At 50.4% G+C, this 25,601-nt stretch overlaps 1 protein-coding gene, 30 non-coding genes and 3 pseudogenes across 31 annotated transcripts in view; all 34 read right to left on the reverse strand.

Moving 5' to 3' along the window:
• Positions 1 to 40: 40 nt before the first annotated feature.
• LOC139293767 (U2 spliceosomal RNA) lies at positions 41 to 231 on the reverse strand. The gene has a single exon (XR_011598351.1). It is a non-coding gene; the product is annotated as a U2 spliceosomal RNA (small nuclear RNA).
• A 177-nt stretch (positions 232 to 408) lies between these two features.
• LOC139293172 (U5 spliceosomal RNA) lies at positions 409 to 525 on the reverse strand. Its single transcript, XR_011597794.1, has one exon. It is a non-coding gene; the product is annotated as a U5 spliceosomal RNA (small nuclear RNA).
• A 527-nt stretch (positions 526 to 1,052) lies between these two features.
• LOC139293768 (U2 spliceosomal RNA) lies at positions 1,053 to 1,243 on the reverse strand. Its single transcript, XR_011598352.1, has one exon. It is a non-coding gene; the product is annotated as a U2 spliceosomal RNA (small nuclear RNA).
• Positions 1,244 to 1,420: 177 nt separating this feature from the next.
• On the reverse strand, positions 1,421 to 1,537 carry LOC139293173 (U5 spliceosomal RNA). The gene has a single exon (XR_011597795.1). It is a non-coding gene; the product is annotated as a U5 spliceosomal RNA (small nuclear RNA).
• A 527-nt stretch (positions 1,538 to 2,064) lies between these two features.
• On the reverse strand, positions 2,065 to 2,255 carry LOC139293769 (U2 spliceosomal RNA). Its single transcript, XR_011598353.1, has one exon. It is a non-coding gene; the product is annotated as a U2 spliceosomal RNA (small nuclear RNA).
• Positions 2,256 to 2,432: 177 nt separating this feature from the next.
• Positions 2,433 to 2,549, reverse strand: LOC139293174 (U5 spliceosomal RNA). Its single transcript, XR_011597796.1, has one exon. It is a non-coding gene; the product is annotated as a U5 spliceosomal RNA (small nuclear RNA).
• A 527-nt stretch (positions 2,550 to 3,076) lies between these two features.
• LOC139293770 (U2 spliceosomal RNA) lies at positions 3,077 to 3,267 on the reverse strand. The gene has a single exon (XR_011598354.1). It is a non-coding gene; the product is annotated as a U2 spliceosomal RNA (small nuclear RNA).
• Positions 3,268 to 3,444: 177 nt separating this feature from the next.
• On the reverse strand, positions 3,445 to 3,561 carry LOC139293175 (U5 spliceosomal RNA). The gene has a single exon (XR_011597797.1). It is a non-coding gene; the product is annotated as a U5 spliceosomal RNA (small nuclear RNA).
• Positions 3,562 to 4,089: 528 nt separating this feature from the next.
• On the reverse strand, positions 4,090 to 4,280 carry LOC139293771 (U2 spliceosomal RNA). Its single transcript, XR_011598355.1, has one exon. It is a non-coding gene; the product is annotated as a U2 spliceosomal RNA (small nuclear RNA).
• Positions 4,281 to 4,457: 177 nt separating this feature from the next.
• Positions 4,458 to 4,574, reverse strand: LOC139293176 (U5 spliceosomal RNA). The gene has a single exon (XR_011597798.1). It is a non-coding gene; the product is annotated as a U5 spliceosomal RNA (small nuclear RNA).
• A 528-nt stretch (positions 4,575 to 5,102) lies between these two features.
• Positions 5,103 to 5,293, reverse strand: LOC139293772 (U2 spliceosomal RNA). Its single transcript, XR_011598356.1, has one exon. It is a non-coding gene; the product is annotated as a U2 spliceosomal RNA (small nuclear RNA).
• A 177-nt stretch (positions 5,294 to 5,470) lies between these two features.
• Positions 5,471 to 5,587, reverse strand: LOC139293177 (U5 spliceosomal RNA). The gene has a single exon (XR_011597799.1). It is a non-coding gene; the product is annotated as a U5 spliceosomal RNA (small nuclear RNA).
• A 528-nt stretch (positions 5,588 to 6,115) lies between these two features.
• LOC139293774 (U2 spliceosomal RNA) lies at positions 6,116 to 6,306 on the reverse strand. The gene has a single exon (XR_011598358.1). It is a non-coding gene; the product is annotated as a U2 spliceosomal RNA (small nuclear RNA).
• Positions 6,307 to 6,483: 177 nt separating this feature from the next.
• LOC139293179 (U5 spliceosomal RNA) lies at positions 6,484 to 6,600 on the reverse strand. The gene has a single exon (XR_011597801.1). It is a non-coding gene; the product is annotated as a U5 spliceosomal RNA (small nuclear RNA).
• Positions 6,601 to 7,127: 527 nt separating this feature from the next.
• Positions 7,128 to 7,318, reverse strand: LOC139293776 (U2 spliceosomal RNA). The gene has a single exon (XR_011598359.1). It is a non-coding gene; the product is annotated as a U2 spliceosomal RNA (small nuclear RNA).
• A 177-nt stretch (positions 7,319 to 7,495) lies between these two features.
• LOC139293181 (U5 spliceosomal RNA) lies at positions 7,496 to 7,612 on the reverse strand. The gene has a single exon (XR_011597802.1). It is a non-coding gene; the product is annotated as a U5 spliceosomal RNA (small nuclear RNA).
• Positions 7,613 to 8,140: 528 nt separating this feature from the next.
• Positions 8,141 to 8,316, reverse strand: LOC139293057 (U2 spliceosomal RNA; annotated as a pseudogene).
• Positions 8,317 to 12,311: 3,995 nt separating this feature from the next.
• The window catches only part of LOC139292570 (uncharacterized), a 53,317-nt gene continuing 40,027 nt past the window's right edge, over positions 12,312 to 25,601 (reverse strand). The window contains 4 exon segments of the mRNA XM_070914932.1: positions 12,312 to 12,370; positions 13,110 to 13,218; positions 17,011 to 17,046; positions 17,048 to 20,446. Coding sequence (XP_070771033.1) covers positions 12,312 to 12,370; positions 13,110 to 13,218; positions 17,011 to 17,046; positions 17,048 to 20,446 — 3,603 coding nt within the window.
• On the reverse strand, positions 14,386 to 14,576 carry LOC139293038 (U2 spliceosomal RNA). Its single transcript, XR_011597702.1, has one exon. It is a non-coding gene; the product is annotated as a U2 spliceosomal RNA (small nuclear RNA).
• LOC139293182 (U5 spliceosomal RNA) lies at positions 14,754 to 14,870 on the reverse strand. Its single transcript, XR_011597803.1, has one exon. It is a non-coding gene; the product is annotated as a U5 spliceosomal RNA (small nuclear RNA).
• On the reverse strand, positions 15,399 to 15,589 carry LOC139293777 (U2 spliceosomal RNA). The gene has a single exon (XR_011598360.1). It is a non-coding gene; the product is annotated as a U2 spliceosomal RNA (small nuclear RNA).
• On the reverse strand, positions 15,767 to 15,883 carry LOC139293183 (U5 spliceosomal RNA). Its single transcript, XR_011597804.1, has one exon. It is a non-coding gene; the product is annotated as a U5 spliceosomal RNA (small nuclear RNA).
• On the reverse strand, positions 16,411 to 16,590 carry LOC139293070 (U2 spliceosomal RNA; annotated as a pseudogene).
• On the reverse strand, positions 20,319 to 20,482 carry LOC139293080 (U2 spliceosomal RNA; annotated as a pseudogene).
• Positions 20,660 to 20,776, reverse strand: LOC139293184 (U5 spliceosomal RNA). Its single transcript, XR_011597805.1, has one exon. It is a non-coding gene; the product is annotated as a U5 spliceosomal RNA (small nuclear RNA).
• Positions 21,304 to 21,494, reverse strand: LOC139293778 (U2 spliceosomal RNA). Its single transcript, XR_011598361.1, has one exon. It is a non-coding gene; the product is annotated as a U2 spliceosomal RNA (small nuclear RNA).
• LOC139293185 (U5 spliceosomal RNA) lies at positions 21,672 to 21,788 on the reverse strand. The gene has a single exon (XR_011597806.1). It is a non-coding gene; the product is annotated as a U5 spliceosomal RNA (small nuclear RNA).
• On the reverse strand, positions 22,316 to 22,506 carry LOC139293779 (U2 spliceosomal RNA). Its single transcript, XR_011598362.1, has one exon. It is a non-coding gene; the product is annotated as a U2 spliceosomal RNA (small nuclear RNA).
• Positions 22,684 to 22,800, reverse strand: LOC139293186 (U5 spliceosomal RNA). The gene has a single exon (XR_011597807.1). It is a non-coding gene; the product is annotated as a U5 spliceosomal RNA (small nuclear RNA).
• Positions 23,328 to 23,518, reverse strand: LOC139293780 (U2 spliceosomal RNA). Its single transcript, XR_011598363.1, has one exon. It is a non-coding gene; the product is annotated as a U2 spliceosomal RNA (small nuclear RNA).
• Positions 23,696 to 23,812, reverse strand: LOC139293187 (U5 spliceosomal RNA). Its single transcript, XR_011597808.1, has one exon. It is a non-coding gene; the product is annotated as a U5 spliceosomal RNA (small nuclear RNA).
• LOC139293781 (U2 spliceosomal RNA) lies at positions 24,340 to 24,530 on the reverse strand. Its single transcript, XR_011598364.1, has one exon. It is a non-coding gene; the product is annotated as a U2 spliceosomal RNA (small nuclear RNA).
• LOC139293188 (U5 spliceosomal RNA) lies at positions 24,708 to 24,824 on the reverse strand. Its single transcript, XR_011597809.1, has one exon. It is a non-coding gene; the product is annotated as a U5 spliceosomal RNA (small nuclear RNA).
• On the reverse strand, positions 25,352 to 25,542 carry LOC139293782 (U2 spliceosomal RNA). Its single transcript, XR_011598365.1, has one exon. It is a non-coding gene; the product is annotated as a U2 spliceosomal RNA (small nuclear RNA).

Below are 25,601 nucleotides of genomic sequence, written 5' to 3' on the forward strand. Positions count from 1 at the left end.
TCTCTGTTTGTGTCGGTATTTGCTTTTTCACAAGGCAGGAGATGGGTGCACCGTTCCCGGCGGCACTGCAATACCGGGTCGATGCGTGGAGTGAACGGGGCAAGCCCCTTTTTCAGCTCCCGGTGCTAAAAATCCATTTAATATGTTGTCCCCTTATAGAGGACATATCAGATATTAAACTGATAAGAACAGATACTACACTTGATCTTAGCCAAAAGGCCGAGAAGCGATGAGCCCTGGCTGTTTGCTTCCAGAGGCCACATTCTGGAACAGCTCTCCCTTGTCCTGGCGCAGTCGTTTCAAGCGCGCATAACAATGGCTGCTTCTCAGCGCCTCCTCCCAAGCCGACAAGGTGGCAGCCTAAATCTTGTTAAGGACAGCTTCTTGTTGCTTTTCACAAACGCACGAGGCTCAGCCACACGGCAGAGCCTGCCAAAAATAGTTTTAACTCATTGGTGTTCCTCTCCACGGAAGTCTTTAGTAAAAGGCGAAAGGCTTGTACGTGATGAAGAGAAACCCGAGTAAGTACAGGCCTCTCCAGGAGAGCGGCCGAGGAGCCTAGTCGCCCCGGTCACTACCCTCACGGTAAGCCTCACTCTGCTTGTGGAGTCCCAAATACCAGGCCACGCACATTCCCCTAGCCCTCCCCACATTAGCACAGGCTCTATCCAATGGGATCGCGGAGAAATGAAGGCCTGGCTTTTGGACACAGGCTACCAAATGTCCCAAACACTCAGGCCCTTGCGGACTCTCTGTGACGAGGGGAGCGAAAGTGCAGGGCACGTTTAACCGTACGTACCGGTGGCAGTAGGGCAATGTTCCCTATCTGTCTGCGAGTCAAAAGTGCGAATCTGGCTGCATTTTTTTGGGTGGCTTCATCTGGCTGTTGATGCTGAGCTGCGCTCTGCCCCCACCCCAGTGGTCACGGATGATACACAGTCATTTGAGAGCGGGAGCCCAGATGAGGCTCGGCGAGGGACGTCAGGCAGTCAGCAGAGGGTTTGACCCCGACTCTCTGTTTGTGTCGGTATTTGCTTTTTCACAAGGCAGGAGATGGGTGCACCGTTCCCGGCGGCACTGCAATACCGGGTCGATGCGTGGAGTGAACGGGGCAAGCCCCTTTTTCAGCTCCCGGTGCTAAAAATCCATTTAATATGTTGTCCCCTTATAGAGGACATATCAGATATTAAACTGATAAGAACAGATACTACACTTGATCTTAGCCAAAAGGCCGAGAAGCGATGAGCCCTGGCTGTTTGCTTCCAGAGGCCACATTCTGGAACAGCTCTCCCTTGTCCTGGCGCAGTCGTTTCAAGCGCGCATAACAATGGCTGCTTCTCAGCGCCTCCTCCCAAGCCGACAAGGTGGCAGCCTAAATCTTGTTAAGGACAGCTTCTTGTTGCTTTTCACAAACGCACGAGGCTCAGCCACACGGCAGAGCCTGCCAAAAATAGTTTTAACTCATTGGTGTTCCTCTCCACGGAAGTCTTTAGTAAAAGGCGAAAGGCTTGTACGTGATGAAGAGAAACCCGAGTAAGTACAGGCCTCTCCAGGAGAGCGGCCGAGGAGCCTAGTCGCCCCGGTCACTACCCTCACGGTAAGCCTCACTCTGCTTGTGGAGTCCCAAATACCAGGCCACGCACATTCCCCTAGCCCTCCCCACATTAGCACAGGCTCTATCCAATGGGATCGCGGAGAAATGAAGGCCTGGCTTTTGGACACAGGCTACCAAGTGTCCCAAACACTCAGGCCCTTGCGGACTCTCTGTGACGAGGGGAGCGAAAGTGCAGGGCACGTTTAACCGTACGTACCGGTGGCAGTAGGGCAATGTTCCCTATCTGTCTGCGAGTCAAAAGTGCGAATCTGGCTGCATTTTTTTGGGTGGCTTCATCTGGCTGTTGATGCTGAGCTGCGCTCTGCCCCCACCCCAGTGGTCACGGATGATACACAGTCATTTGAGAGCGGGAGCCCAGATGAGGCTCGGCGAGGGACGTCAGGCAGTCAGCAGAGGGTTTGACCCCGACTCTCTGTTTGTGTCGGTATTTGCTTTTTCACAAGGCAGGAGATGGGTGCACCGTTCCCGGCGGCACTGCAATACCGGGTCGATGCGTGGAGTGAACGGGGCAAGCCCCTTTTTCAGCTCCCGGTGCTAAAAATCCATTTAATATGTTGTCCCCTTATAGAGGACATATCAGATATTAAACTGATAAGAACAGATACTACACTTGATCTTAGCCAAAAGGCCGAGAAGCGATGAGCCCTGGCTGTTTGCTTCCAGAGGCCACATTCTGGAACAGCTCTCCCTTGTCCTGGCGCAGTCGTTTCAAGCGCGCATAACAATGGCTGCTTCTCAGCGCCTCCTCCCAAGCCGACAAGGTGGCAGCCTAAATCTTGTTAAGGACAGCTTCTTGTTGCTTTTCACAAACGCACGAGGCTCAGCCACACGGCAGAGCCTGCCAAAAATAGTTTTAACTCATTGGTGTTCCTCTCCACGGAAGTCTTTAGTAAAAGGCGAAAGGCTTGTACGTGATGAAGAGAAACCCGAGTAAGTACAGGCCTCTCCAGGAGAGCGGCCGAGGAGCCTAGTCGCCCCGGTCACTACCCTCACGGTAAGCCTCACTCTGCTTGTGGAGTCCCAAATACCAGGCCACGCACATTCCCCTAGCCCTCCCCACATTAGCACAGGCTCTATCCAATGGGATCGCGGAGAAATGAAGGCCTGGCTTTTGGACACAGGCTACCAAATGTCCCAAACACTCAGGCCCTTGCGGACTCTCTGTGACGAGGGGAGCGAAAGTGCAGGGCACGTTTAACCGTACGTACCGGTGGCAGTAGGGCAATGTTCCCTATCTGTCTGCGAGTCAAAAGTGCGAATCTGGCTGCATTTTTTTGGGTGGCTTCATCTGGCTGTTGATGCTGAGCTGCGCTCTGCCCCCACCCCAGTGGTCACGGATGATACACAGTCATTTGAGAGCGGGAGCCCAGATGAGGCTCGGCGAGGGACGTCAGGCAGTCAGCAGAGGGTTTGACCCCGACTCTCTGTTTGTGTCGGTATTTGCTTTTTCACAAGGCAGGAGATGGGTGCACCGTTCCCGGCGGCACTGCAATACCGGGTCGATGCGTGGAGTGAACGGGGCAAGCCCCTTTTTCAGCTCCCGGTGCTAAAAATCCATTTAATATGTTGTCCCCTTATAGAGGACATATCAGATATTAAACTGATAAGAACAGATACTACACTTGATCTTAGCCAAAAGGCCGAGAAGCGATGAGCCCTGGCTGTTTGCTTCCAGAGGCCACATTCTGGAACAGCTCTCCCTTGTCCTGGCGCAGTCGTTTCAAGCGCGCATAACAATGGCTGCTTCTCAGCGCCTCCTCCCAAGCCGACAAGGTGGCAGCCTAAATCTTGTTAAGGACAGCTTCTTGTTGCTTTTCACAAACGCACGAGGCTCAGCCACACGGCAGAGCCTGCCAAAAATAGTTTTAACTCATTGGTGTTCCTCTCCACGGAAGTCTTTAGTAAAAGGCGAAAGGCTTGTACGTGATGAAGAGAAACCCGAGTAAGTACAGGCCTCTCCAGGAGAGCGGCCGAGGAGCCTAGTCGCCCCGGTCACTACCCTCACGGTAAGCCTCACTCTGCTTGTGGAGTCCCAAATACCAGGCCACGCACATTCCCCTAGCCCTCCCCACATTAGCACAGGCTCTATCCAATGGGATCGCGGAGAAATGAAGGCCTGGCTTTTGGACACAGGCTACCAAATGTCCCAAACACTCAGGCCCTTGCGGACTCTCTGTGACGAGGGGAGCGAAAGTGCAGGGCACGTTTAACCGTACGTACCGGTTGGCATTAGGGCAATGTTCCCTATCTGTCTGCGAGTCAAAAGTGCGAATCTGGCTGCATTTTTTTGGGTGGCTTCATCTGGCTGTTGATGCTGAGCTGCCCTCTGCCCCCACCCCAGTGGTCACGGATGATACACAGTCATTTGAGAGCGGGAGCCCAGATGAGGCTCGGCGAGGGACGTCAGGCAGTCAGCAGAGGGTTTGACCCCGACTCTCTGTTTGTGTCGGTATTTGCTTTTTCACAAGGCAGGAGATGGGTGCACCGTTCCCGGCGGCACTGCAATACCGGGTCGATGCGTGGAGTGAACGGGGCAAGCCCCTTTTTCAGCTCCCGGTGCTAAAAATCCATTTAATATGTTGTCCCCTTATAGAGGACATATCAGATATTAAACTGATAAGAACAGATACTACACTTGATCTTAGCCAAAAGGCCGAGAAGCGATGAGCCCTGGCTGTTTGCTTCCAGAGGCCACATTCTGGAACAGCTCTCCCTTGTCCTGGCGCAGTCGTTTCAAGCGCGCATAACAATGGCTGCTTCTCAGCGCCTCCTCCCAAGCCGACAAGGTGGCAGCCTAAATCTTGTTAAGGACAGCTTCTTGTTGCTTTTCACAAACGCACGAGGCTCAGCCACACGGCAGAGCCTGCCAAAAATAGTTTTAACTCATTGGTGTTCCTCTCCACGGAAGTCTTTAGTAAAAGGCGAAAGGCTTGTACGTGATGAAGAGAAACCCGAGTAAGTACAGGCCTTTCCAGGAGAGCAGCCGAGGAGCCTAGTCGCCCCGGTCACTACCCTCACGGTAAGCCTCACTCTGCTTGTGGAGTCCCAAATACCAGGCCACGCACATTCCCCTAGCCCTCCCCACATTAGCACAGGCTCTATCCAATGGGATCGTGGAGAAATGAAGGCCTGGCTTTTGGACACAGGCTATCAAATGTCCCAAACACTCAGGCCCTTGCGGACTCTCTGTGACGAGGGGAGCGAAAGTGCAGGGCACGTTTAACCGTACGTACCGGTTGGCATTAGGGCAATGTTCCCTATCTGTCTGCGAGTCAAAAGTGCAAATCTGGCTGCATTTTTTTGGGTGGCTTCATCTGGCTGTTGATGCTGAGCTGCCCTCTGCCCCCACCCCAGTGGTCACGGATGATACACAGTCATTTGAGAGCGGGAGCCCAGATGAGGCTCGGCGAGGGACGTCAGGCAGTCAGCAGAGGGTTTGACCCCGACTCTCTGTTTGTGTCGGTATTTGCTTTTTCACAAGGCAGGAGATGGGTGCACCGTTCCCGGCGGCACTGCAATACCGGGTCGATGCGTGGAGTGAACGGGGCAAGCCCCTTTTTCAGCTCCCGGTGCTAAAAATCCATTTAATATGTTGTCCCCTTATAGAGGACATATCAGATATTAAACTGATAAGAACAGATACTACACTTGATCTTAGCCAAAAGGCCGAGAAGCGATGAGCCCTGGCTGTTTGCTTCCAGAGGCCACATTCTGGAACAGCTCTCCCTTGTCCTGGCACAGTCGTTTCAAGCACGCATAACAATGGCTGCTTCTCAGCGCCTCCTCCCAAGCCGACAAGGTGGCAGCCTAAATCTTGTTAAGGACAGCTTCTTGTTGCTTTTCACAAACGCACGAGGCTCAGCCACACGGCAGAGCCTGCCAAAAATAGTTTTAACTCATTGGTGTTCCTCTCCACGGAAGTCTTTAGTAAAAGGCGAAAGGCTTGTACGTGATGAAGAGAAACCCGAGTAAGTACAGGCCTCTCCAGGAGAGCGGCCGAGGAGCCTAGTCGCCCCGGTCACTACCCTCACGGTAAGCCTCACTCTGCTTGTGGAGTCCCAAATACCAGGCCACGCACATTCCCCTAGCCCTCCCCACATTAGCACAGGCTCTATCCAATGGGATCGCGGAGAAATGAAGGCCTGGCTTTTGGACACAGGCTACCAAATGTCCCAAACACTCAGGCCCTTGCGGACTCTCTGTGACGAGGGGAGCGAAAGTGCAGGGCACGTTTAACCGTACGTACCGGTTGGCATTAGGGCAATGTTCCCTATCTGTCTGCGAGTCAAAAGTGCGAATCTGGCTGCATTTTTTTGGGTGGCTTCATCTGGCTGTTGATGCTGAGCTGCCCTCTGCCCCCACCCCAGTGGTCACGGATGATACACAGTCATTTGAGAGCGGGAGCCCAGATGAGGCTCGGCGAGGGACGTCAGGCAGTCAGCAGAGGGTTTGACCCCGACTCTCTGTTTGTGTCGGTATTTGCTTTTTCACAAGGCAGGAGATGGGTGCACCGTTCCCGGCGGCACTGCAATACCGGGTCGATGCGTGGAGTGAACGGGGCAAGCCCCTTTTTCAGCTCCCGGTGCTAAAAATCCATTTAATATGTTGTCCCCTTATAGAGGACATATCAGATATTAAACTGATAAGAACAGATACTACACTTGATCTTAGCCAAAAGGCCGAGAAGCGATGAGCCCTGGCTGTTTGCTTCCAGAGGCCACATTCTGGAACAGCTCTCCCTTGTCCTGGCGCAGTCGTTTCAAGCGCGCATAACAATGGCTGCTTCTCAGCGCCTCCTCCCAAGCCGACAAGGTGGCAGCCTAAATCTTGTTAAGGACAGCTTCTTGTTGCTTTTCACAAACGCACGAGGCTCAGCCACACGGCAGAGCCTGCCAAAAATAGTTTTAACTCATTGGTGTTCCTCTCCACGGAAGTCTTTAGTAAAAGGCGAAAGGCTTGTACGTGATGAAGAGAAACCCGAGTAAGTACAGGCCTCTCCAGGAGAGCGGCCGAGGAGCCTAGTCGCCCCGGTCACTACCCTCACGGTAAGCCTCACTCTGCTTGTGGAGTCCCAAATACCAGGCCACGCACATTCCCCTAGCCCTCCCCACATTAGCACAAGCTCTATCCAATGGGATCGCGGAGAAATGAAGGCCTGGCTTTTGGACACAGGCTACCAAGTGTCCCAAACACTCAGGCCCTTGCGGACTCTCTGTGACGAGGGGAGCGAAAGTGCAGGGCACGTTTAACCGTACGTACCGGTGGCAGTAGGGCAATGTTCCCTATCTGTCTGCGAGTCAAAAGTGCGAATCTGGCTGCATTTTTTTGGGTGGCTTCATCTGGCTGTTGATGCTGAGCTGCGCTCTGCCCCCACCCCAGTGGTCACGGATGATACACAGTCATTTGAGAGCGGGAGCCCAGATGAGGCTCGGCGAGGGACGTCAGGCAGTCAGCAGAGGGTTTGACCCCGACTCTCTGTTTGTGTCGGTATTTGCATTTTCACAAGGCAGGAGATGGGTGCACCGTTCCCGGCGGCACTGCAATACCGGGTCGATGCGTGGAGTGAACGGGGCAAGCCCCTTTTTCAGCTCCCGGTGCTAAAAATCCATTTAATATGTTGTCCCCTTATAGAGGACATATCAGATATTAAACTGATAAGAACAGATACTACACTTGATCTTAGCCAAAAGGCCGAGAAGCGATGAGCCCTGGCTGTTTGCTTCCAGAGGCCACATTCTGGAACAGCTCTCCCTTGTCCTGGCGCAGTCGTTTCAAGCGCGCATAACAATGGCTGCTTCTCAGCGCCTCCTCCCAAGCCGACAAGGTGGCAGCCTAAATCTTGTTAAGGACAGCTTCTTGTTGCTTTTCACAAACGCACGAGGCTCAGCCACACGGCAGAGCCTGCCAAAAATAGTTTTAACTCATTGGTGTTCCTCTCCACGGAAGTCTTTAGTAAAAGGCGAAAGGCTTGTACGTGATGAAGAGAAACCCGAGTAAGTACAGGCCTCTCCAGGAGAGCGGCCGAGGAGCCTAGTCGCCCCGGTCACTACCCTCACGGTAAGCCTCACTCTGCTTGTGGAGTCCCAAATACCAGGCCACGCACATTCCCCTAGCCCTCCCCACATTAGCACAGGCTCTATCCAATGGGATCGCGGAGAAATGAAGGCCTGGCTTTTGGACACAGGCTACCAAATGTCCCAAACACTCAGGCCCTTGCGGACTCCCTGTGACGAGGGGAGCGAAAGTGCAGGGCACGTTTAACCGTACGTACCGGTTGGCATTAGGGCAATGTTCCCTATCTGTCTGCGAGTCAAAAGTGCGAATCTGGCTGCATTTTTTTGGGTGGCTTCATCTGGCTGTTGATGCTGAGCTGCGCTCTGCCCCCACCCCAGTGGTCACGGATGATACACAGTCATTTGAGAGCGGGAGCCCAGATGAGGCTCGGCGAGGGACGTCAGGCAGTCAGCAGAGGGTTTGACCCCGACTCTCTGTTTGTGTCGGTATTTGCTTTTTCACAAGGCAGGAGATGGGTGCACCGTTCCCGGCGGCACTGCAATACCGGGTCGATGCGTGGAGTGAACGGGGCAAGCCCCTTTTTCAGCTCCCGGTGCTAAAAATCCATTTAATATGTTGTCCCCTTATAGAGGACATATCAGATATTAAACTGATAAGAACAGATTTTTTTTCTTTCGAAAAGATTTATTGACACTCATTTCATAGTAATTTCACATAAAACCCAGAGTTAAGACACACAAATTACCTTTTAAAATACAAGAAATCAATCAATACAATGGTGCAACATGTAAGACCATATTTAAATATTCAAAACACTGTCGTCAGAGGTATTACAGATGAGATTTCTCACAAGTTAAAAATTATACATTTTGTGCATGTCTGTGTGTTTTGAGTGTCCATTTTAAAATGTCCAACCCAACAAAAAAAACAAAAACAAATGGGGAGTGCTTCGGTAAAAATCCTCCCTTCCAACTCCATTGCTGTGCAGGAGCATAGTGATTCCCTACCAAGGATAAGTCATTCCGCTCTCCCAAACAGATTTGGTCTCTCGGAATCCTTTCTTGGTGCTCAGAGGAGACCTTCGCCCTGTTGCTCCTTCCCACCTGCCTCACCCGGAGAGTCAGGCCGCCGCTGCTTTGAACTTCTTTTGTGTGGCTCCGGCTCCTTCGTCCGAATGGGCACAAATGCGATTCTTCTTTGTGGCTGTGTCCTTGGCCTGCCGCCTGCAGCTTCGGCTGCTTGGACCGTCGCTGCGGCCATCCGGATCGCAGCCACGGGGGGGATCTGCATGTGCTTCCTTGCCAGCAAGTTTCTGGAGGTCCATATGGCGTCTTTTATGGTGGCTAGGGTAAGCCACTGCTTGGGGAAGTCGCATGCTGGCAATTGTTTTTGGCCCACCCCATACAGCACCAGCTGTGCTGTAAGGACCTCCCTTGCTGGCAAGTACGGGAATTGCAAGGAGCCGGCCGTTGCCCACTGTTCTACGGCAGCGCTGCACTCCCAGAGCAAATGCCTCACCGACTCGGGCGCGCCACAACCTGGTCGGTGACAAGTTGAATGTGTGGACAAGCCCCGGGAGTGCATTACGGACCTGACTGGGAGGATCTCGTGAGCCACCATCCATGACAGGTCCCGGAGTCTGTTTGGAAGAGCGGAATGGTTCACGTTGCGCCACACTGCTGAAGGCTCGCCCAATGCGAGCCCGCGCACTGGACTCACTGGTTCCTGCTCCTGCACAACAGAAATGACAGAACGGTGGTTGGTTAAAACTTTCAACTCCTCCTGCTCAAGGTTAAAATGCCTTAAAAATGTCTGGATAAAAGCGTAGGTTGGTGGCAGGTTAAAAGACACAGGTACTTTAAGATCATTGGGTAAAATTTTTAATCGTCTGAGGTAGGACCCCATCCAGAACCGTGTCATTGCTGTTGTTTTGGGGTTTCTGGATGGGGCTGTGGCGGTTGTGATGTGTAGTGCTGTGTATCTGCTCCCTAAAAACAAGTACAGGTCAGGGACTCCTTTTCCTCCTTTCTCCTTCGGCTTCTTCATCACATATCTCCTCAGACGTTCCCACTTGGAGCCCCACAGGAAATAAAAGATGGCTCTTTCCAAGTCTAAAAGCACTCTTCTAGGTGGGAAAAAAACAGAACTGATGAGTAAAAGCAAAGGTAAAATCACAGCTTTGATGATTAAAACCTTTCCTTCCATTGTCAGTCTTCTAAGTCTCCAGTACCCTAGTCTCTGCCTGACTTTCCCTACAATGTCTGGCCAATTTGTTTTCCCTCCCCCCTCCCTATCAAATTTGATCCCAAGTATCTTTTGGTCTGTCTGGGTCACAGTCAGGGGGAGTCCTGTCATCTCAGTCGCTGTCCACGGTCCATAAAAGTGGGCTTGGGTCTTGCCTCTGTTGAGTTTTGACCCAGAGGCCCGTCCAAACCAGTCAGTCAAGTCCAGCGTCCTGTTGACAGATAAAAGGTCAGTGCATAAAATGTTCACGTCGTCCATGTATAAAAAACACTTTGTCTCCAGTCCCCCGCTCCCTGGGGCTCCAACCCCATTGATTTGTTGGTCCCTTCTCAAGATCTGTGCCAGTGGTTCTATGCAGAGAACATAGAGGAGGGCAGATAACGGACAACCCTGACGGACACCGCAGTTTATATCCACTGCTTCTGTAAGATGCCCGTTAACAGTGAATTTGCTGGTAATGCCCTGGTACAGCATTCTCACCCAGGCTATAAACCTTCTTGGAAACCCCATTTTTTGCAGCACCTGGAAAAGGTACTGGTGCGAGATCCGATCAAAGGCTTTCTCAAAATCTAAATTTAGGACAACTAGCCGGATGTTTCTGTCTCTCGCATAACAGATGGTGTCTCGGATCAGTACGAGGCTGTCGGTGATCTTCCTCCCCGGGACAGCACAGGCTTGATCAGGGTGAATCAGGTCTTCTAAAAACAAAGACATGCGGGATGCTAAAACCTTACTAAAAAGTTTACAATCAAAATTTAAAAGTGTAATGGGTCTCCAGTTCTTCAAATCTGTCTTGTCTTTGTCTTTGTGAAGGAGAGTCACTATCCCTACTCTAAAACTGTCAGGAAGTCGGTCAAGTTTTTCAAAATCCATAAAAACAGCAAGCAAGTCAGGTGCTAAAATGTCCCAGAACATCACATAAAATTCCAGAGGGAGCCCATCTTCTCCTGGAGACTTACCTGCCTTAAAAGACTTGAGACATTTATTTAACTCGAGAATGTTAAAATCTTGGGTTAAAAGCTCACTGTCATTTACTGCTTGGTCAATAACTTCTAAGACTTCAGTCATGGTGTCCCACTTAACGTGTTTTTCTTTGTATAGTTCTCTATAAAAATGTCCGACAGTTTCTATGATTTCCTCTGTGGTGTCAGCTATGCACCCATTTTCTTTTCTTAGTCTAAAAATACTCCCCCCTTTATTCATAATTTTCTTAAAAAAGTATCTTGTGCACTTCTCTCCTTCCTCTATTTCCCTCTCCTTGCTTCTCAAAATGACACCCTTGCTTTTAATTTCTGCTGAGGCTGACATCTGGGTTTTAATTTGTTTGATTTCTTCATTAAAATCCATCCCCTGTTGGTTTAGTTTAAAATACCGCTGGAGTCGTTTCTGCAGTCCCAACATGCGTCTGTTGTCCCTGTCTTTTTTTTTCTTGCCTGCCTGTCTAAAGAAAGTCTGGGTCTTTGCTTTCACCATTTCCCACCAGTGTGCACGTGTATCGTAGAAGTCTTGAAGGGTCTGCCACTCTTGGTACTGCTCTCTATACTGTCTACCTAACTCCCTATCTTCTAAAAGGGAGCAGTTGAGCTTCCACAGACCGCTTCCTGATGTCACACCCGAAGAGAGTGAGAGAGTGCAGGAGAGCATTGCGTGGTCTGAAAAGAAAACAGGTGTCAATCTAGCATCAGTTGGTGGGCAATCACGTGATAAAATGTAATCAATGCGAGAGGCTCGGGTGCCATCACCACTAAACCAGGTGAAGCCCTCCTCTCTGGGATGCGTGGTTTTAAAACAGTCCAGAAGTTTAAAATCCCTGCATATGCCCTGAAATAAGACTGAGGTTTTGTCCACTTTAAAATCTTCACCTGCTCTCTTCCTATCATTCCTGCTTACAATACAATTAAAATCTCCCCCTACAACTAAAGGTGCCCTACCTAGCATGTGGAACTGCAAGTCTTCTAAAAGATCATACCTGTCATTTCTGTCGTTAAAGCCATAAATATTTAAGACGTTAAAATCTTTTCCCATAAAAGTCAGGTGTGCTAAAAGTGCCCGACCATCTCTCACCACAGTGCTGCCCTTCACCAAAACCAGGGGGTTTTTGATTAAAATGGCCACTCCGTCATTTCTGTTTGCGTTTGATCCGCTCCACATCGATGTTTGTGGCCATAGCTCCTCCCACTCTCTGTAGTGGTTTAAAAATGGCAGGCCACATTCCTGTATTAAAAACACATCTGACTTAAAAGAATTAAGAAAGGATAAAACAGTCTGGGCTCTAACTCGTGACTTCACGCTTCTCACATTGATGGTTGAGAAGGTGAGTGCCATGAGTATGGTTAAAATTAACAGGTATGAAATCTTAAAAGTCTAAAAGGGATTATCAATGTTAAAAAAAAAGCAGTTATTTAAATTTCTTGTGAACGGAGCTCTTCCTTCACTCTCATGGGTGAAGAGTGACGGGGTTGAGCTTCATTCCCCTGTCGGACTCTAGGAGTAGGCCTTGGACGCATGGTCGCATTGAGATTTGAGTCCTTAGGGGTTGATTGCAGAGCTATTGTTAGGAAAGAGACCTCATTTGGAGAATTGGAGGGGAAGACTCTAGGCTCCTCCACAGATGGGCTGTTTGAGTAGTTCCCAGCTCTTCCCCTCTTCTCTGAGACTACAGGAGACTCAGAGGACAATTCTGATATAGGCCTCTTGGTCTGCTGGGCGTTGGGGAGGGAGGCGTCCTCACTATCGCCCTGTGATTGGTCATTTTCACATTCTGAGCAAGCTCCGGCTTTTGCCTGCATTGCCCCATCTTCCTCAAGACTTTCCAGTTGCGGGGCAATTGCAGGCCCCTCCTCTCCTTCATATCCGGAGCTAGCTCCGCCTTCTGCCTGCATTGCCCCATCTTCCTCACCACTCTCCATTTGTGGGGCAATTGCAGGCCCCTCCCCCTCTCCCGCCTCTCCTGATCCTGGCCTTCCAGTCACAGGATTTGGCGGGAGATTTGAATTTCCCAGCCCAGCTTCTTCAATTAGCTCTCTAACTGCTTCCTCTTGTCCACCATTTTGTGGGGTTTTCGCTGCCTTCAGTTTGTTGGCAAATGACTTTGGGCAATCTCTGAAGAGGTGGGTTGTTTCTCCACAAAGATTGCACTTTCTGCCATTGGTACATTCCTCAAAGGTGTGCCCAATTTCTCTACATTTTCCACAAATAGTCTGCTGACACGCTTCTGCCAGGTGCCCATGCTCACCACACTTGCGGCACAGCTTGGGCTGGCCCTGGTAGTGAATGTAGCCTCTGTTGTTTCCCAGAACTATCACAGATGGCAGATGTTTCAGGCCCTGGAAGCCTTGGGGGTCCTGCCATTGTTGGATGGGGACCCTCCAAGCGCAATTCCAAATGCCATCCTCATCTCTCACTTTGGTAGCCTGTCCTTTTACAGTGCAGTATCTACCCAGCCACAAACAAATGTCATCCGCATTCACGGTCTCATTGAACATTCTGATAATGATGGTTTTGGAGGCATTATCAGTCAGTTTCTCAACATTAAAAGCGGAAAACTGGGGTTTTACATTTTCAAAGCGTGTCCAAAACTCTCTCAGCAGCGCGGCAGACCGAAAGCTTACATCGAAACCTTTATTCGTTGGTAGAGTAACAATGCAATTTATATTCTCTGGTTCAAACTTAAGGGTATTTTGGATTAACCTCCTGGAGAAATCAATTCTGGACATCCCCAGGGGCTTTCCATGGTCATTTTCTTTAAAGGTAAATCTGACACTGTGGTGCCTCCGCATGCCGGAAATGTTGGCCGACATGGTGGAGGCACCACAAACTGAAAGGATTAAAAAGAAGGACTAAAACACTTAAGAATTGTCTAAAAAAAAACAAAACAAAAAGAAACAAAGACGATATAAATAGGACTAAGATCAATAAATATGTTAAAACCAGCAAATGATTAAAACGAACTTACCTTTTCTTGTTTAGCCTGGACAAGATGTTAAATCAACAGAGTAGAGGTAAGCAGTACTCTGTGCCAATGAATTCCTTTAGGTGTAGGATTTACAACTACAATAGAGTTGAAATTTTCTCCACAAGGAATAAGGTGAATGTCCTCCCGAGAATGGGAAGTAAAACACAATGCCACAAACAGGCAAAAGTTTTTACCACCAACAGGAAGCGATCGCAGTCTTAGCCAAAAGGCCGAGAAGCGGTAGTGTGTAGTATCTGATAAGAACGATCAAGTGTAGTATCGTTTACGTTTAACCGTACGTACCGGTGGCAGTAGGGCAATGTTCCCTATCTGTCTGCGAGTCAAAAGTGCGAATCTGGCTGCATTTTTTTGGGTGGCTTCATCTGGCTGTTGATGCTGAGCTGCGCTCTGCCCCCACCCCAGTGGTCACGGATGATACACAGTCATTTGAGAGCGGGAGCCCAGATGAGGCTCGGCGAGGGACGTCAGGCAGTCAGCAGAGGGTTTGACCCCGACTCTCTGTTTGTGTCGGTATTTGCTTTTTCACAAGGCAGGAGATGGGTGCACCGTTCCCGGCGGCACTACAATACCGGGTCGATGCGTGGAGTGAACGGGGCAAGCCCCTTTTTCAGCTCCCGGTGCTAAAAATCCATTTAATATGTTGTCCCCTTATAGAGGACATATCAGATATTAAACTGATAAGAACAGATACTACACTTGATCTTAGCCAAAAGGCCGAGAAGCGATGAGCCCTGGCTGTTTGCTTCCAGAGGCCACATTCTGGAACAGCTCTCCCTTGTCCTGGCGCAGTCGTTTCAAGCGCGCATAACAATGGCTGCTTCTCAGCGCCTCCTCCCAAGCCGACAAGGTGGCAGCCTAAATCTTGTTAAGGACAGCTTCTTGTTGCTTTTCACAAACGCACGAGGCTCAGCCACACGGCAGAGCCTGCCAAAAATAGTTTTAACTCATTGGTGTTCCTCTCCACGGAAGTCTTTAGTAAAAGGCGAAAGGCTTGTACGTGATGAAGAGAAACCCGAGTAAGTACAGGCCTCTCCAGGAGAGCGGCCGAGGAGCCTAGTCGCCCCGGTCACTACCCTCACGGTAAGCCTCACTCTGCTTGTGGAGTCCCAAATACCAGGCCACGCACATTCCCCTAGCCCTCCCCACATTAGCACAGGCTCTATCCAATGGGATCGCGGAGAAATGAAGGCCTGGCTTTTGGACACAGGCTACCAAATGTCCCAAACACTCAGGCCCTTGCGGACTCTCTGTGACGAGGGGAGCGAAAGTGCAGGGCACGTTTAACCGTACGTACCGGTTGGCATTAGGGCAATGTTCCCTATCTGTCTGCGAGTCAAAAGTGCGAATCTGGCTGCATTTTTTTGGGTGGCTTCATCTGGCTGTTGATGCTGAGCTGCCCTCTGCCCCCACCCCAGTGGTCACGGATGATACACAGTCATTTGAGAGCGGGAGCCCAGATGAGGCTCGGCGAGGGACGTCAGGCAGTCAGCAGAGGGTTTGACCCCGACTCTCTGTTTGTGTCGGTATTTGCTTTTTCACAAGGCAGGAGATGGGTGCACCGTTCCCGGCGGCACTGCAATACCGGGTCGATGCGTGGAGTGAACGGGGCAAGCCCCTTTTTCAGCTCCCGGTGCTAAAAATCCATTTAATATGTTGTCCCCTTATAGAGGACATATCAGATATTAAACTGATAAGAACAGATACTACACTTGATCTTAGCCAAAAGGCCGAGAAGCGATGAGCCCTGGCTGTTTGCTTCCAGAGGCCACATTCTGGAACAGCTCTCCCTTGTCCTGGCGCAGTCGTTTCAAGCGCGCATAACAATGGCTGCTTCTCAGCGCCTCCTCCCAAGCCGACAAGGTGGCAGCCTAAATCTTGTTAAGGACAGCTTCTTGTTGCTTTTCACAAACGCACGAGGCTCAGCCACACGGCAGAGCCTGCCAAAAATAGTTTTAACTCATTGGTGTTCCTCTCCACGGAAGTCTTTAGTAAAAGGCGAAAGGCTTGTACGTGATGAAGAGAAACCCGAGTAAGTACAGGCCTCTCCAGGAGAGCGGCCGAGGAGCCTAGTCGCCCCGGTCACTACCCTCACGGTAAGCCTCACTCTGCTTGTGGAGTCCCAAATACCAGGCCACGCACATTCCCCTAGCCCTCCCCACATTAGCACAGGCTCTATCCAATGGGATCGCGGAGAAATGAAGGCCTGGCTTTTGGACACAGGCTACCAAATGTCCCAAACACTCAGGCCCTTGCGGACTCTCTGTGACGAGGGGAGCGAAAGTGCAGGGCACGTTTAACCGTACGTACCGGTGGCAGTAGGGCAATGTTCCCTATCTGTCTGCGAGTCAAAAGTGCGAATCTGGCTGCATTTTTTTGGGTGGCTTCATCTGGCTGTTGATGCTGAGCTGCGCTCTGCCCCCACCCCAGTGGTCACGGATGATACACAGTCATTTGAGAGCGGGAGCCCAGATGAGGCTCGGCGAGGGACGTCAGGCAGTCAGCAGAGGGTTTGACCCCGACTCTCTGTTTGTGTCGGTATTTGCTTTTTCACAAGGCAGGAGATGGGTGCACCGTTCCCGGCGGCACTGCAATACCGGGTCGATGCGTGGAGTGAACGGGGCAAGCCCCTTTTTCAGCTCCCGGTGCTAAAAATCCATTTAATATGTTGTCCCCTTATAGAGGACATATCAGATATTAAACTGATAAGAACAGATTTTTTTTCTTTCTTTCGAAAAGATTTATTGACACTCATTTCATAGTAATTTCACATAAAACCCAGAGTTAAGACATACAAATTACCTTTTAAAATACAAGAAATCAATCAATACAATGGTGCAACAGGTAAGACCATATTTAAATATTCAAAACACTGTCGTCAGAGGTATTACAGATGAGATTTCTCACAAGTTAAAAATTATACATTTTGTGCATGTCTGTGTGTTTTGAGTGTCCATTTTAAAATGTCTTTAAAAAAAACAAAAAAAACAAAAACAAATGGGGAGTGCTTCGGTAAAAATCCTCCCTTCCAACTCCATTGCTGTGCAGGAGCATAGTGATTCCCTACCAAGGATAAGTCATTCCCCTCTCCCAAACAGATTTGGTCTCTCGGAATCCTTTCTTGGTGCTCAGAGGAGACCCTCGCCCTGTTGCTCCTTCCCACCTGCCTCACCCGGAGAGTCAGGCCGCTGCTGCTTTGAACTTCTTTTGTGTGGCTCCGGCTCCTTCGTCCGAATGGGCACAAATGCGATTCTTCTTTGTGGCTGTGTCCTTGGCCTGCCGCCTGCAGCTTCGGCTGCTTGGACCGTCGCTGCGGCCATCCGGATCGCAGCCACGGGGGGGATCTGCATGTGCTTCCTTGCCAGCAAGTTTCTGGAGGTCCATATGGCGTCTTTTATGGCGGCTAGGGTAAGCCACTGCTTGGGGAAGTCGCATGCTGGCAATTGTTTTTGGCCCACCCCATACAGCACCAGCTGTGCTGTAAGGACCTCCCTTGCTGGCAAGTACGGGAATTGCAAGGAGCCGGCCGTTGCCCACTGTTCTACGGCAGCGCTGCACTCCCAGAGCAAATGCCTCACCGACTCGGGCGCGCCACAACCTGGTCGGGGACAAGTTGAATGTGTGGACAAGCCCCGGGAGTGCATTACGGACCTGACTGGGAGGATCTCGTGAGCCACCATCCATGACAGGTCCCGGAGTCTGTTTGGAAGAGCGGAATGGTTCACGTTGCGCCACACTGCTGAAGGCTCGCCCAATGCGAGCCCGCGCACTGGACTCACTGGTTCCTGCTCCTGCACAACAGAAATGACAGAACGGTGGTTGGTTAAAACTTTCAACTCCTCCTGCTCAAGGTTAAAATGCCTTAAAAATGTCTGGATAAAAGCGTAGGTTGGTGGCAGGTTAAAAGACACAGGTACTTTAAGATCATTGGGTAAAATTTTTAATCGTCTGAGGTAGGACCCCATCCAGAACCGTGTCATTGCTGTTGTTTTGGGGTTTCTGGATGGGGCTGTGGCGGTTGTGATGTGTAGTGCTGTGTATCTGCTCCCTAAAAACAAGTACAGGTCCGGGACTCCTTTTCCTCCTTTCTCCTTCGGCTTCTTCATCACATATCTCCTCAGACGTTCCCACTTGGAGCCCCACAGGAAATAAAATATGGCTCTTTCCAAGTCTAAAAGCACTCTTCTAGGTGGGAAAAAAACAGAACTGATGAGTAAAAGCAAAGGTAAAATCACAGCTTTGATGATTAAAACCTTTCCTTCCATTGTCAGTCTTCTAAGTCTCCAGTACCCTAGTCTCTGCCTGACTTTCCCTACAATGTCTGGCCAATTTGTTTTCCCTCCCCCCTCCCTATCAAATTTGATCCCAAGTATCTTTTGGTCTGTCTGGGTCACAGTCAGGGGGAGTCCTGTCATCTCAGTCGCTGTCCACGGTCCATAAAAGTGGGCTTGGGTCTTGCCTCTGTTGAGTTTTGACCCAGAGGCCCGTCCAAACCAGTCAGTCAAGTCCAGCGTCCTGTTGACAGATAAAAGGTCAGTGCATAAAATGTTCACGTCGTCCATGTATAAAAAACACTTTGTCTCCAGTCCCCCGCTCCCTGGGGCTCCAACCCCATTGATTTGTTGGTCCCTTCTCAAGATCTGTGCCAGTGGTTCTATGCAGAGAACATAGAGGAGGGCAGATAACGGACAACCCTGACGGACACCGCAGTTTATATCCACTGCTTCTGTAAGATGCCCGTTAACAGTGAATTTGCTGGTAATGCCCTGGTACAGCATTCTCACCCAGGCTATAAACCTTCTTGGAAACCCCATTTTTTGCAGCACCTGGAAAAGGTACTGGTGCGAGATCCGATCAAAGGCTTTCTCAAAATCTAAATTTAGGACAACTAGCCGGATGTTTCTGTCTCTCGCATAACAGATGGTGTCTCGGATCAGTACGAGGCTGTCGGTGATCTTCCTCCCCGGGACAGCACAGGCTTGATCAGGGTGAATCAGGTCTTCTAAAAACAAAGACATGCGGGATGCTAAAACCTTACTAAAAAGTTTACAATCAAAATTTAAAAGTGTAATGGGTCTCCAGTTCTTCAAATCTGTCTTGTCTTTGTCTTTGTGAAGGAGAGTCACTATCCCTACTCTAAAACTGTCAGGAAGTCGGTCAAGTTTTTCAAAATCCATAAAAACAGCAAGCAAGTCAGGTGCTAAAATGTCCCAGAACGTCACATAAAATTCCAGAGGGAGCCCATCTTCTCCTGGAGACTTACCTGCCTTAAAAGACTTGAGACATTTATTTAACTCGAGAATGTTAAAATCTTGGGTTAAAAGCTCACTGTCATTTACTGCTTGGTCAATAACTTCTAAGACTTCAGTCATGGTGTCCCACTTAACGTGTTTTTCTTTGTATAGTTCTCTATAAAAATGTCCGACAGTTTCTATGATTTCCTCTGTGGTGTCAGCTATGCACCCATTTTCTTTTCTTAGTCTAAAAATACTCCCCCCTTTATTCATAATTTTCTTAAAAAAATATCTTGTGCACTTCTCTCCTTCCTCTATTTCCCTCTCCTTGCTTCTCAAAATGACACCCTTGCTTTTAATTTCTGCTGAGGCTGACATCTCGGTTTTAATTTGTTTGATTTCTTCATTAAAATCCATCCCCTGTTGGTTTAGTTTAAAATACCGCTGGAGTCGTTTCTGCAGTCCCAACATGCGTCTGTTGTCCCTGTCTTTTTTTTTCTTGCCTGCCTGTCTAAAGAAAGTCTGGGTCCTTGCTTTCACCATTTCCCACCAGTGTGCACGTGTATCGTAGAAGTCTTGAAGGGTCTGCCACTCTTGGTACTGCTCTCTATACTGTCTACCTAACTCCCTATCTTCTAAAAGGGAGCAGTTGAGCTTCCACAGACCGCTTCCTGATGTCACACCCGAAGAGAGTGAGAGAGTGCAGGAGAGCATTGCGTGGTCTGAAAAGAAAACAGGTGTCAATCTAGCATCAGTTGGTGGGCAATCACGTGATAAAATGTAATCAATGCGAGAGGCTCGGGTGCCATCACCACTAAACCAGGTGAAGCCCTCTTCTCTGGGATGCATGGTTTTAAAACAGTCCAGAAGTTTAAAATCCCTGCATATGCCCTGAAATAAAACTGAGGTTTTGTCCACTTTAAAATCTTCACCTGCTCTCTTCCTATCATTCCTGCTTAAAATACAATTAAAATCTCCCCCTACAACTAAAGGTGCCCTACCTAGCATGTGGAACTGCAAGTCTTCTAAAAGATCATACCTGTCATTTCTGTCGTTAAAGCCATAAATATTTAAGACGTTAAAATCTTTTCCCATAAAAGTCAGGTGTGCTAAAAGTGCCCGACCATCTCTCACCACAGTGCTGCCCTTCACCAAAACCAGGGGGTTTTTGATTAAAATGGCCACTCCGTCATTTCTGTTTGCATTTGATCCGCTCCACATCGATGTTTGTGGCCATAGCTCCTCCCACTCTCTGTAGTGGTTTAAAAATGGCAGGCCACATTCCTGTATTAAAAACACATCTGACTTAAAAGAATTAAGAAAGGATAAAACAGTCTGGGCTCTAACTCGTGATAAGAACAGATACTACACTTGATCTTAGCCAAAAGGCCGAGAAGCGATGAGCCCTGGCTGTTTGCTTCCAGAGGCCACATTCTGGAACAGCTCTCCCTTGTCCTGGCGCAGTCGTTTCAAGCGCGCATAACAATGGCTGCTTCTCAGCGCCTCCTCCCAAGCCGACAAGGTGGCAGCCTAAATCTTGTTAAGGACAGCTTCTTGTTGCTTTTCACAAACGCACGAGGCTCAGCCACACGGCAGAGCCTGCCAAAAATAGTTTTAACTCATTGGTGTTCCTCTCCACGGAAGTCTTTAGTAAAAGGCGAAAGGCTTGTACGTGATGAAGAGAAACCCGAGTAAGTACAGGCCTCTCCAGGAGAGCGGCCGAGGAGCCTAGTCGCCCCGGTCACTACCCTCACGGTAAGCCTCACTCTGCTTGTGGAGTCCCAAATACCAGGCCACGCACATTCCCCTAGCCCTCCCCACATTAGCACAGGCTCTATCCAATGGGATCGCGGAGAAATGAAGGCCTGGCTTTTGGACACAGGCTATCAAATGTCCCAAACACTCAGGCCCTTGCGGACTCTCTGTGACGAGGGGAGCGAAAGTGCAGGGCACGTTTAACCGTACGTACCGGTGGCAGTAGGGCAATGTTCCCTATCTGTCTGCGAGTCAAAAGTGCGAATCTGGCTGCATTTTTTTGGGTGGCTTCATCTGGCTGTTGATGCTGAGCTGCGCTCTGCCCCCACCCCAGTGGTCACGGATGATACACAGTCATTTGAGAGCGGGAGCCCAGATGAGGCTCGGCGAGGGACGTCAGGCAGTCAGCAGAGGGTTTGACCCCGACTCTCTGTTTGTGTCGGTATTTGCTTTTTCACAAGGCAGGAGATGGGTGCACCGTTCCCGGCGGCACTGCAATACCGGGTCGATGCGTGGAGTGAACGGGGCAAGCCCCTTTTTCAGCTCCCGGTGCTAAAAATCCATTTAATATGTTGTCCCCTTATAGAGGACATATCAGATATTAAACTGATAAGAACAGATACTACACTTGATCTTAGCCAAAAGGCCGAGAAGCGATGAGCCCTGGCTGTTTGCTTCCAGAGGCCACATTCTGGAACAGCTCTCCCTTGTCCTGGCGCAGTCGTTTCAAGCGCGCATAACAATGGCTGCTTCTCAGCGCCTCCTCCCAAGCCGACAAGGTGGCAGCCTAAATCTTGTTAAGGACAGCTTCTTGTTGCTTTTCACAAACGCACGAGGCTCAGCCACACGGCAGAGCCTGCCAAAAATAGTTTTAACTCATTGGTGTTCCTCTCCACGGAAGTCTTTAGTAAAAGGCGAAAGGCTTGTACGTGATGAAGAGAAACCCGAGTAAGTACAGGCCTCTCCAGGAGAGCGGCCGAGGAGCCTAGTCGCCCCGGTCACTACCCTCACGGTAAGCCTCACTCTGCTTGTGGAGTCCCAAATACCAGGCCACGCACATTCCCCTAGCCCTCCCCACATTAGCACAGGCTCTATCCAATGGGATCGCGGAGAAATGAAGGCCTGGCTTTTGGACACAGGCTACCAAGTGTCCCAAACACTCAGGCCCTTGCGGACTCTCTGTGACGAGGGGAGCGAAAGTGCAGGGCACGTTTAACCGTACGTACCGGTGGCAGTAGGGCAATGTTCCCTATCTGTCTGCGAGTCAAAAGTGCGAATCTGGCTGCATTTTTTTGGGTGGCTTCATCTGGCTGTTGATGCTGAGCTGCGCTCTGCCCCCACCCCAGTGGTCACGGATGATACACAGTCATTTGAGAGCGGGAGCCCAGATGAGGCTCGGCGAGGGACGTCAGGCAGTCAGCAGAGGGTTTGACCCCGACTCTCTGTTTGTGTCGGTATTTGCTTTTTCACAAGGCAGGAGATGGGTGCACCGTTCCCGGCGGCACTGCAATACCGGGTCGATGCGTGGAGTGAACGGGGCAAGCCCCTTTTTCAGCTCCCGGTGCTAAAAATCCATTTAATATGTTGTCCCCTTATAGAGGACATATCAGATATTAAACTGATAAGAACAGATACTACACTTGATCTTAGCCAAAAGGCCGAGAAGCGATGAGCCCTGGCTGTTTGCTTCCAGAGGCCACATTCTGGAACAGCTCTCCCTTGTCCTGGCGCAGTCGTTTCAAGCGCGCATAACAATGGCTGCTTCTCAGCGCCTCCTCCCAAGCCGACAAGGTGGCAGCCTAAATCTTGTTAAGGACAGCTTCTTGTTGCTTTTCACAAACGCACGAGGCTCAGCCACACGGCAGAGCCTGCCAAAAATAGTTTTAACTCATTGGTGTTCCTCTCCACGGAAGTCTTTAGTAAAAGGCGAAAGGCTTGTACGTGATGAAGAGAAACCCGAGTAAGTACAGGCCTCTCCAGGAGAGCGGCCGAGGAGCCTAGTCGCCCCGGTCACTACCCTCACGGTAAGCCTCACTCTGCTTGTGGAGTCCCAAATACCAGGCCACGCACATTCCCCTAGCCCTCCCCACATTAGCACAGGCTCTATCCAATGGGATCGCGGAGAAATGAAGGCCTGGCTTTTGGACACAGGCTACCAAATGTCCCAAACACTCAGGCCCTTGCGGACTCTCTGTGACGAGGGGAGCGAAAGTGCAGGGCACGTTTAACCGTACGTACCGGTGGCAGTAGGGCAATGTTCCCTATCTGTCTGCGAGTCAAAAGTGCGAATCTGGCTGCATTTTTTTGGGTGGCTTCATCTGGCTGTTGATGCTGAGCTGCGCTCTGCCCCCACCCCAGTGGTCACGGATGATACACAGTCATTTGAGAGCGGGAGCCCAGATGAGGCTCGGCGAGGGACGTCAGGCAGTCAGCAGAGGGTTTGACCCCGACTCTCTGTTTGTGTCGGTATTTGCTTTTTCACAAGGCAGGAGATGGGTGCACCGTTCCCGGCGGCACTGCAATACCGGGTCGATGCGTGGAGTGAACGGGGCAAGCCCCTTTTTCAGCTCCCGGTGCTAAAAATCCATTTAATATGTTGTCCCCTTATAGAGGACATATCAGATATTAAACTGATAAGAACAGATACTACACTTGATCTTAGCCAAAAGGCCGAGAAGCGATGAGCCCTGGCTGTTTGCTTCCAGAGGCCACATTCTGGAACAGCTCTCCCTTGTCCTGGCGCAGTCGTTTCAAGCGCGCATAACAATGGCTGCTTCTCAGCGCCTCCTCCCAAGCCGACAAGGTGGCAGCCTAAATCTTGTTAAGGACAGCTTCTTGTTGCTTTTCACAAACGCACGAGGCTCAGCCACACGGCAGAGCCTGCCAAAAATAGTTTTAACTCATTGGTGTTCCTCTCCACGGAAGTCTTTAGTAAAAGGCGAAAGGCTTGTACGTGATGAAGAGAAACCCGAGTAAGTACAGGCCTCTCCAGGAGAGCGGCCGAGGAGCCTAGTCGCCCCGGTCACTACCCTCACGGTAAGCCTCACTCTGCTTGTGGAGTCCCAAATACCAGGCCACGCACATTCCCCTAGCCCTCCCCACATTAGCACAGGCTCTATCCAATGGGATCGCGGAGAAATGAAGGCCTGGCTTTTGGACACAGGCTACCAAGTGTCCCAAACACTCAGGCCCTTGCGGACTCTCTGTGACGAGGGGAGCGAAAGTGCAGGGCACGTTTAACCGTACGTACCGGTGGCAGTAGGGCAATGTTCCCTATCTGTCTGCGAGTCAAAAGTGCGAATCTGGCTGCATTTTTTTGGGTGGCTTCATCTGGCTGTTGATGCTGAGCTGCGCTCTGCCCCCACCCCAGTGGTCACGGATGATACACAGTCATTTGAGAGCGGGAGCCCAGATGAGGCTCGGCGAGGGACGTCAGGCAGTCAGCAGAGGGTTTGACCCCGACTCTCTGTTTGTGTCGGTATTTGCTTTTTCACAAGGCAGGAGATGGGTGCACCGTTCCCGGCGGCACTGCAATACCGGGTCGATGCGTGGAGTGAACGGGGCAAGCCCCTTTTTCAGCTCCCGGTGCTAAAAATCCATTTAATATGTTGTCCCCTTATAGAGGACATATCAGATATTAAACTGATAAGAACAGATACTACACTTGATCTTAGCCAAAAGGCCGAGAAGCGATGAGCCCTGGCTGTTTGCTTCCAGAGGCCACATTCTGGAACAGCTCTCCCTTGTCCTGGCGCAGTCGTTTCAAGCGCGCATAACAATGGCTGCTTCTCAGCGCCTCCTCCCAAGCCGACAAGGTGGCAGCCTAAATCTTGTTAAGGACAGCTTCTTGTTGCTTTTCACAAACGCACGAGGCTCAGCCACACGGCAGAGCCTGCCAAAAATAGTTTTAACTCATTGGTGTTCCTCTCCACGGAAGTCTTTAGTAAAAGGCGAAAGGCTTGTACGTGATGAAGAGAAACCCGAGTAAGTACAGGCCTCTCCAGGAGAGCGGCCGAGGAGCCTAGTCGCCCCGGTCACTACCCTCACGGTAAGCCTCACTCTGCTTGTGGAGTCCCAAATACCAGGCCACGCACATTCCCCTAGCCCTCCCCACATTAGCACAGGCTCTATCCAATGGGATCGCGGAGAAATGAAGGCCTGGCTTTTGGACACAGGCTACCAAATGTCCCAAACACTCAGGCCCTTGCGGACTCTCTGTGACGAGGGGAGCGAAAGTGCAGGGCACGTTTAACCGTACGTACCGGTGGCAGTAGGGCAATGTTCCCTATCTGTCTGCGAGTCAAAAGTGCGAATCTGGCTGCATTTTTTTGGGTGGCTTCATCTGGCTGTTGATGCTGAGCTGCGCTCTGCCCCCACCCCAGTGGTCACGGATGATACACAGTCATTTGAGAGCGGGAGCCCAGATGAGGCTCGGCGAGGGACGTCAGGCAGTCAGCAGAGGGTTTGACCCCGACTCTCTGTTTGTGTCGGTATTTGCTTTTTCACAAGGCAGGAGATGGGTGCACCGTTCCCGGCGGCACTGCAATACCGGGTCGATGCGTGGAGTGAACGGGGCAAGCCCCTTTTTCAGCTCCCGGTGCTAAAAATCCATTTAATATGTTGTCCCCTTATAGAGGACATATCAGATATTAAACTGATAAGAACAGATACTACACTTGATCTTAGCCAAAAGGCCGAGAAGCGATGAGCCCTGGCTGTTTGCTTCCAGAGGCCACATTCTGGAACAGCTCTCCCTTGTCCTGGC

The sequence above is a fragment of the Enoplosus armatus genome, chromosome 11 (genome assembly GCF_043641665.1).
Source record: "Enoplosus armatus isolate fEnoArm2 chromosome 11, fEnoArm2.hap1, whole genome shotgun sequence".
Classification (NCBI taxonomy): Eukaryota; Metazoa; Chordata; class Actinopteri; order Centrarchiformes; family Enoplosidae; genus Enoplosus; species Enoplosus armatus.